The sequence below is a fragment of the Tachysurus vachellii genome, chromosome 18 (genome assembly GCF_030014155.1).
Source record: "Tachysurus vachellii isolate PV-2020 chromosome 18, HZAU_Pvac_v1, whole genome shotgun sequence".
Classification (NCBI taxonomy): Eukaryota; Metazoa; Chordata; class Actinopteri; order Siluriformes; family Bagridae; genus Tachysurus; species Tachysurus vachellii.
The window spans coordinates 11,606,794-11,616,477 of NC_083477.1; the positions used below are offsets into that span (position 1 = coordinate 11,606,794).

A 9,684-nucleotide genomic window follows, 5' to 3' on the forward strand; every position below is an offset into this window, starting at 1 on the left:
CCTCAAAACATCTGACCTCAGCTTAGATAGTTAAGAAAGGCAGTGAACACAAAAGTCAGTTTATTGTCATAGCAAGTAAATGCCACTTGTCAGGCCAGCTTACACAGACCATGCATATCTAAAGGTAGATGTAGTAGTTTCATTTCCTCCTTACAAACAACTATATTTAATATTATCACCATTTCTGCTTTCATGTGATTTTATAATCCAATTCAGAAGTGAGCTGCATTGCATTTAATAGTTAACATTTACAGCAATTTAAAAATATAAACATTTTTATCTGTGCCTGACTAACTCATATATGCTTATTTTTAACATCTGTATCCTAATACAGCAACAAAAAACAATTGCACACTCTAGCTTACATTTGCTGGATTTAGTTTTTTCTATTCTTACAGAATTTAACGTGTTTCTAAAACATACTGTTACTAATTTACTGTGCATTGAGAAAGATCATGACTTTTAAATTGACATAATTTATATACAAAACCAAGGGGTCACTGATTTCTGTTCAGAGTACAAAAATACTTTTAAATGTCTTCTGAAGATACTTTTAAATGTCTTCTCAAGATGAACTAAAGATAACATTCCTGTCAAAGACAAATAGACAACTCAGCAGCATTCTGTGTAGTACAAGTGCTTTGCTGTTTTGGACAACGGAATAGTGCTTTACTTCTCCACAGTAAATGCCTGCAGGCCTGTGATGGCTCTGCCCAGGATCAGAGCATGGATATCATGAGTACCTGCAAAATCAGAGAGACAAATTGGTTTGGTGCGTAGTAGTGTGCACATAATCTGTAGCAAAAAGCACTCGCTGCTTCTCCTTCATCTCATATGATCTGATGCATAAATACAAATTGATGCAAATGACAAATTGGTCCCCCAGAACATCTTAGCTCCGTCATGCCCTGTAGTAAACATCAAGTTTTATTTGTCCAGATAAATGAAATGCTTGGATGTAAACAATGCCATCTCTGGAGCCACAGCATCCTTAGGCATAGCCATGATTTAATATAATCCCGGAGTCAAACTAATGGCGTGAGCTTTAGAGATAACAGTTTGAAACGAGAACCTTCCACTCACCTTCGTACGTGTTGACAGCCTCTAAATTCATGACATGGCGGATGATGTGGTATTCGTCAGCGATACCGTTGCCACCCAGCATGTCCCGTGCTTGTCTGGCGATGTCCAAGGCCTTGCCACAGCTATTCCTCTTAAGCATGGAGATCATCTCTGGACTTGCTCTGCAGAGGGTCAAACAAGATACAAATCATATACATGCCGTTTCAAAGGAACTAGCTTCATAAACTAAAACTGTTGAGTATAGATCATACATCAAAAAGAATAATCCATCTGAACAACCTGAATATTAATATTCATTTTAAACAAGGTTTCTTAGATAGTTTGAGATTTATCTTGAGTTGACTAAAATTATTTTGTTGACATTTTCACTAATGCACCTCCTACGTTACTCAGAATGCTGTTTAACTATCAGCTTTACTTCTTTACCCTGTGCAGCTTTCACATTTCCACTTGCAATAATCAGAAAGACCCAAAGCAGACATACTTCTTCTGATCGATGAGCCTGCCCAGTTGCAGACAGGACTGCAGGCCGAGTGTAATCTCTGTTAGCATGTCTGCCATCTTCTTCTGTATCAGCTGGTTTCTGGCCAGTGGCACCCCAAACTGGATCCTTATCAACATGAAAACACACGATTTAGCACGTTTGTACAAAGACAAAGCCTGTCTTTCTGGCTAAGTAGCTACATTTTTCTCTCCAGATGGAGAGTTCTCTGATCGTGGCGTAAGCAATGTCCTGCTCTGTCATCCAAAAATATTAATCTGTGAGAAACTGACTGATGTTCATGTCATGATGCACATGGTCATGTGATTTTATCCCAGCATTGTTCACTATACCGCTGCGAGGTTCTTACCTGTCCATTGTGTACTGACGTGCGGCATGGAAGCAGAACTCTGCTGCTCCTAGCGCTCCCCAGGCGATCCCATAGCGAGCGTTGTTTAAGCAGCCAAACGGACCCTGCATAATGACAAAAACAGGGTATAATCACTTTAGAGCAAGTTTTCCATAGAAGAATAAAAAGACAGGATGGATAAGACATTTTGTCTGTCTTCATGTCTGTCTAATTCTAAGACCTTAAAGGTGTAACAGTTGTGTTATAAAAGTCACATTCAAAATGATATTGACAGAATTCAAGAAGTCTTCAATAATGGGTAAATACTAGTGTTAAATTCAGATAAATTAAGTGTTAAAATTCCTGGCTCCAGATCAGATGGATAGAAACTAAAGTATCACTAATTCTGTAGCACACAGACAAGCAACCATTTTTATGGTCTTAAAAACGATTCTATTTTTTACACAGCAAATAATATTTTATCTGACTTTAATCCAATCTGGATAGTTAATCACTGTTTTCCACAGTGTTTGGTTTTTACCCCGAGTCCAGACACATTGGGCAGCAGGTTCTCTTCAGGCACCTCCACATCATCCATGACGATCATACCGGTGGAGGAGGCACGCAGCGAGAACTTGCCCTCGATTTTGGGGGTGCTGAGACCTTTCATGCCCCGCTCCAGTATAAAACCACGTATTTTATCATCGTCACACTTGGCCCACACCACACAGATATCAGCCACAGGAGAGTTTGTGATCCTGATGTGAGAGAGAGAGAGAGAGAGAGAGAGAGAGAGAGAGAGAGAGAGAGAGAGAGAGAGAGAATGAGAGACAGAGAGAGACAGAAAGAGAGAGACAGAGCGAGTGACAGAGAGAGAGACAGAGTGACAGAAAGAGAGAGTGAGACAGAAAGAGAGACAGAAAGTGACAGAGAAAGAGAGAGAGTGACAGAGAAAGAGAGACAGAGAGGGAGACAGAGAGAGAGAAAGAGAGAGACAGTGACAGAGAGTGAGACAGAGTGAGAGACAGAGAAAGAGAGAGAGAGAGAGAGACAGAGAGAGAGTGACAGAGAGGGAGACAGAGAGAGAGAGAAAGAGAGAGACAGAGTGACAGAGAGTGAGACAGAGAGAGAGACAGAGAAAGAGAGAGAGTGACAGAGAGAGAGACAGACAGGGAGACAGAGAGAGAGAAAGAGAGAGACAGTGACAGAGAGTGAGACAGAGAGAGTGACAGAGAAAGAGAGAGTGACAGAGAGAGACAGAGAAAGAGAGAGAGAGAGTGACAGAGAGAGAGACAGAGAGGGAGACAGAGAGAAAGAAAGAGAGAGACAGAGAGTGAGACAGAGTGAGAGACAGAGTGAGAGAGAGAGAGTGACAGAGAGAGAGACAGAGAGTGAGTGACAGAGAGAGACAGAGAGAGAGACAGAGAGAGAGATTATCACTCATGTAATTAAAAGGATTTCATAAATATATACAGTATAAGGTTTTTCTATGGAATCTTTAGCACATTAATCAAATTCATTACAGTTCTCTCACAACCCAGAAAAAAAGAGCTCAGTCCCGAGTTTGAAAACACTGCCCTCAAGTGGACAAAGACGATAAATGACCTCATGTTTTCCCCAAAAACAAGTCCACTAAGCAGTGCATAGTGAATCTCAGCCAAAACTGTTCTGTGTATCAGATTTTAATTTTCATGAATATTTAATTTCATTCACTAATCAATTGAGGATTTCCATGAAATAAAAATAATGTACTTTATTCTGGAAAGTGAAAAAGAAAACCTGAGTTGTATTAGAAATGCTACAGTCTGTAGTGTGAGTAACGTTCCAGGCAGTAACATGATCCTCTGTCTATTTATATCTAGCCTGAACAGAAGACATGGTATAATGATGGTTTACTGTAGTGGTGTTAAATCATTGCCTACCCTTTTAACTGAATCTAAAACAATGACCTTTGCTCATTACAGACTTGCGTCTTTACAGCAACAAACAACACAAGCACACAGTCATGATACAGCTGGTGGTGTTAAACTATTTACTCACCATGTTTTGGACCCCGTGAGGGTGAAAGTGCGACTGGAAGCGTTATACTTGGCTCTGGTCTCCATGCTGCCAGGGTCACTGCCATGGTTCGGCTCAGTCAGGCCGAAGCAGCCCAAAATCACTCCTTTTGCTGCCGTCATAAACACCACAGGGCACAACAACACGCAGTCACGTATTCATTCATTCATTTTCTACCGCTTATCCGAACTACCTCGGGTCACGGGGATCCTGTGCCTATCTCAGGCGTCATCGGGCATCAAGGCAGGATGGGCACAGACACTTCCGTACGGAAGTGCCTGGACGGAGTGCCAACCCATCGCAGGGCACAGACACTCTCATTCACTCACGCAATCACACACTACGGACAATTTTCCAGAGATGCCAATCAACCTACCATGCATGTCTTTGGACCGGGGGAGGAAACCGGAGTACCCGGAGGAAACCCCTGAGGCACGGGGAGAACATGCAAACTCCACACACACAAGGCGGAGGCGGGAATCGAACCCCGACCCTGGCGGTGTGAGGCGAACGTGCTAACCACTAAGCCTTTTTTTTTTAACTTTACCACACAGATACACATCAATCCTACAGTCGACTACAGCACTAAAATGTTAGATACAAACATCACATGCTCCGAAAAACACAAAACGTGTATAATTACAGGGAACAGTACATTTTAAAATTAGCAAAAAAATAAAAACAGCTAATAGGCACTACATATAGGTGGATACATAAAAAGTTTACACACCCCTGATAAAATGAAACTAAGCTAAATCATGTCAGAACCTTATCCATCCATCCATCCTTAATGTGAAATTAATGTGAAATTATCGGTGCGGCTCATTTTTCTCCTTGTATTTTTCCCTTGTTTTTTCCTCAAAAATCCCAAGTTTGATTAATTTTAGTGGTATGAAATATTAAGATTAAGAAAACTGTACATGTTGGTACAACAACTGTACAAAAGCGAGTGACAGAAAGCTGAAACTAAATTTTTTTTTTTTAAGAATTTGGGCAAAATGGATTAACATTTGCATGTTGAATTTGTTTAATGCTTTTAACACAAATCTTTCTCTGTAGTGCAAATGAACTGATCATCATCAACGCTGTTGACTAACTGGAACATTCGATATCGTACAATAGCCCAATGCTGAACTATTAGCATTCTACATTCAGGGAATGTGTGTTGTCAAATCTTATTTGATACCAATGTAATTTCCACTAAGTGTTTAAGTGATACATGTGCACTCTGTACATTCTGTACTAGTCATTGTTTGGAGTTGCAGTATTACCCAGCTTGGGCAGATATTTCTCCTTCTGCTCCTCCGTGCCATAGGCATTGATTGGGTGCATGACCAGAGAGGACTGCACACTCATCACCGAGCGGTACCCGCTGTCCACTCTCTCCACCTCACGTGCAATCAGCCCATACGCAACATAACTGGTTCCGGCACAGCCATAACCTGGAGCAGAGAGAGGCACAGAGCAGGAGAATTCAAATGAAGCAAAATGCACACAGTATTTTAACACTTTATAAATACATAGACTTCTCGCAAATGTTTAGTCAAGAGGTGATGAGGACAAAGTTCCTTTATTCCTATAACAAGCTGCTGAGTCAGGATTTTATAACATTATTATAGTTTTACTGAGTGCTTTTTATTACAGCAGAATTTTCCTTACCTTTAATGGTTGGGCCCAGAACTCCTAGCTCACCCATCTCATTCAAAATCTCACGATGGAAAACTAGATTTCAAATAAATAATATATATATTTTTAAACAATTCACAGGAAAGAGAAAAATTTAGATAAATTAAATGATCATGAAGGCTGTTATATACCCTCATTTCTGTTGGCCGTCAGGATGCGTGGCATGAGCTTCTCTTGACAGTAGGTGTGGAAGGTGTCTCGGATCATAATCTCCTCCTCCGTCAGCAGACCCTCCAGGCTGAGGGCGTCACGCCAGTTAAACTGTATTTTTGCTAAAGAAGGACGTAAAGGAGAATTGAAATATCAGGACCACAAGCATTATCTCAAAAACCAATTAATTCAGCTAACTGGATTTTTTTTCCTCTTTATTTTTTCATTCAATTATTTTTTTTCATTTTGAAATGATAACACTTGCACACACAGTAGTTTCAAAGTAAATTATTAATAAATAAAAAAAATAACAATAATTTAAAGCAAATCATTAGAATATCTTGATTCCCTAAATGGTTCTGTTAGCGCTAGACAACAACATTTTGTGTATTTATTAGTTCTATGCTGTAACTGTTAATTAGTTAACATTTTGCAAAACAACAGGCCTCATTTATAAAGCTGGATACAAACGGATCTATGTGTATTCAATTAATATGCAAGACATCTGATATTCATGAAAAGACCATAAATTCAGAAAAAAAAACATTGGGATATTAGTCCTGCTGCTGACTGTGAATAAACGCACATATTAAGACTAACATAAGTCTTTACTTGATCAACTTATATATGATTTGCATGGATTACTGCATTGATATATCTGGAATATACAGTGGAGTTTACGTTTCTTAGCCAGAAAGTGTTTGGGCGTCTTTGATTATCTAGTTCACAATGTCAAGAATAACATCGAGAACATTAGAAAACACATAGAAGATAAATAACAGAAGCCGACTCACCTGCTTTGACTTTCTTCTTCTCTGCACCTTTCTCTGCCTCTGAAAAAAGCATTTATTATAAAATACAGCATCTAATTTTCAAATGTAGCATCTAAAGTTGAATCACTATAATAAAACTTCATAAGTAAAAGAGCATTGGAAAATACTTGCATGCAAATAAATGTAACTGATGAGCTGATTTGTAGTGTATGAGTGAGTTATATTTCCACACCTAGTCCAGTTGCACTCTCACCTCTCTGAGCCTGTGCTACAGTTCCCTGGGCTCTTAAACCTGACGTAAACACACATCTCTGTGGCTTGCCAAGTAGACAAGACCACACTCTTCTTAATGCCATAGTGGACATCTCTCTGGGGGAAAAAAACGTGTGTGTAGTTAAAATATAAAATCAAGTGAATACAGAATAACATAAAGGAGCTACTACTGCACACTCAATTTTAACTACAGGTGTTGTAGGGTGCTGTGTGTAGAGTAATAGAGCACACTGTGTTGGGAAATAAGCAAATACAGAATTTCTTACACAAACACAGTAAGGCAGAGATCAGCTGAGCTCATAATGATTAAGGATTTATTAGCAATCCGATTAAGAGACAAAAACATTGCTGTGTGCATTCAACACATTGAGGTAACATTATGGGATGTTGCAGTGGTTAAGTTGTTGGACTACTGATCAGAAGGTCATGGGTTCGAGTCCCATCTCCACCAAGCTGCCACTGCTGGGGCTCCTGAACAAGGCCCTTAACCCTTAATTGCTCAGTGTTATAAATTGATAAAGGGCTTCTGCTGGAAATGTAAATTTAGTTCATATGAACTGAAATATTTCGCTCAGATCCGGCTAGACATCTATAACCAAGCTGCAATAATATTTTATTTAAAAAAAAAAACAGTTAACATATTTATAAAAAACATAACATGCTAAAATAATGATTAAATGAACATTCATGTGAAGTGTGCATCCTGCCTCCTGGTGTCTTGCTTACAAGCAACAATCAAGTCTTGAAGCTGAATAAGGAAACTTACCTTAAGCTCTCGAAACCAGACCCAGAAGTGGTTCAACCGACGTTCGACAGACGACAGCCGGGGCAAATTGCGTCAGTTGGGTCAAAGTGAGGTCACACGGCACGTTGAGTCGGCCATCTTGAAAGGGTCAAGGTTTCGAAAATGAGCACTAGCGCTCGGCGTAATAATTGTCTTATTTTGAGGGGTTAAAGATCGTGAGTTTGATCAAACATGCGATCAGTTCAAACACGGTCTCTTCAGCAACTGGTTTGGTGGCACATCATGTTAAACCGCACCTCATGTTAGGGTCTTTACAGTTATTTTGATTGGCTGTGTAGAGGTAGGCGTGTGGACTAGACAGCCAATCAAAAGAAACACTGAGTTTTCTACGGCATTCCACTGTGGCCATAAAGCACAACGAAATCAAAACATAACGCAAAGGGTCCTTATTGAACACCACGTACTTGTTTCTGATTAAAATACTAAAAATAAATGTAGAAAATGACAATAATAATAATAATAATAACAACAATAATAATAACGATAATAATAATAATATATTTTTTTTATTATTAATCTACAATCTATTATCACCTGATTTTTCACACCCTATTTAACAACAATTTAAATCATCCATCCATCCATTTTCTACCGCTTGCAATTTAAATCAGTGAAATAAAAGAAAATGTTTGATGAGCCTCTGGTCAACCATTTTGGATCAAGGAAGATGGGTGTTTTGGAGATTTTGTACAAACAAACCCTAATCAAGAAGGGCTTCAGTAGATGCCCTTTAGGCAACGGTGAGAAGAAACTGCAGAAACGACAATCATTTGATTGTTTGATCAGTGTGAGGAAGTCACAGCAATTTTGGCCTCCTTCAATATTACTTTAATTCCTTTATCATTAAATAGTCAGTATGTGAATTCAGGTTCTTGAACCTAGAGAGTTTCAGCTGGGAGGGTTTTTGCAATGGCTTACACTTTGGATGCCAGATTCAATATTGTGGATTTAAAATTTTCTGCAAACAAAGCAGTAATGTATCGTATAACATCCGAGTGCTGTGCTGTTATCCGTTGAATATCTTAAGCACAAAAGTCATTCATCAGCCATAAACATCAGCAGGATCAACTCTGGTCAGTCAGAAGTATTAAGACAGCCTCTGGAATTTGTTCAACAGCAGAGTGGGTGAAAAAAAAACAAAGTCAGGGAGTGTCGCTGCTGATGCCACTTTTCAGGTGGTTCAATGAATGTTATTTTCCCCAGTGGTATCTCTCAACCTCATATCAGACTTCTAGATTACAGGCACAGACATCTTACCTCATTCCCCAAATCGACAAAAACTTTTGAGATTTTGAGCAAGAGGAGAAAACATTTCAACCCAAATACAGTTTAGACACGTCATGTTTTCTTGACAAAAAAAAAACTGGTTAATTGTATTTTTTAATACCCAAGCCCAGTACAATAACTCTTCACACAGTTTAGAATTTATAAAAGCACAAACATCAATACCCTTAAAAACTGATAAAAGTCACATTTTTTTAACAAAACTAAACACAAAATTATGGAATGAAAATAATCCATATTTTAATTATTCCAAGTTTATTTAAAAACCATTATCTAGTTTTCTGCACAGTGGTAAAGCCATGTTTTATTTCTGTCTATGGATCTATTTTTAAGATTATAGTATTTCACATTTGTCTCTATTCTGCAAACCGACCACTAGGTGTCACTGTGTCACACGTTCATATAACTATACACATTCATACACAAGCATAACAAAAATAAAAAACATAAAAAAGCATTTTACCTTTTAATACTTGAGTTTAACATTTTTTCCATCAGTGTTTTCAATCAGGGGGGCACGGTGGTAGGTTGATTGGCATCTCTGGAAAATTGTCCATAGTGTGTGGTTGTGTGAGTGAATGAGAGTGTGTGTGTGTGCGCCCTGCGATGGGTTGGCACTCCGCCCAGGGTGTATCCTGCCTTGATGCCCGATGATACATGAGATCATGTATCACGGATCATGTATCACGGCTCCCCGTGACCCGAAGTAGTTCGGATAAGCGGTAGAAAATGAGAGAGAGTG

The 9,684-nt window shown here is 39.1% G+C and overlaps 1 protein-coding gene across 2 annotated transcripts; it reads right to left on the bottom strand.

The window, feature by feature from the left end:
• Window positions 1-43: 43 nt before the first annotated feature.
• gcdhb (glutaryl-CoA dehydrogenase b) lies at window positions 44-7,886 on the bottom strand. Of its 2 annotated transcripts, none has more exons than XM_060892830.1 (12): window positions 7,620-7,886; window positions 6,813-6,949; window positions 6,602-6,640; window positions 5,789-5,929; window positions 5,631-5,693; window positions 5,243-5,413; window positions 3,954-4,083; window positions 2,455-2,671; window positions 1,935-2,038; window positions 1,568-1,693; window positions 1,084-1,244; window positions 44-743 (listed from the first exon to the last, which is right to left on the bottom strand). In XM_060892830.1, the coding sequence occupies exons 2-12, from the start codon at window positions 6,943-6,945 to the stop codon at window positions 670-672; spliced, it is 1,359 nt and encodes a 452-aa protein (XP_060748813.1). In that variant the 5' UTR covers window positions 6,946-6,949; window positions 7,620-7,886; the 3' UTR covers window positions 44-669. The 2 variants fall into 2 exon arrangements, with proteins under 2 accessions (XP_060748813.1, XP_060748814.1); XM_060892831.1 differs by having other exon boundaries at window positions 6,834-6,949; window positions 7,620-7,882.
• Window positions 7,887-9,684: the final 1,798 nt, after the last annotated feature.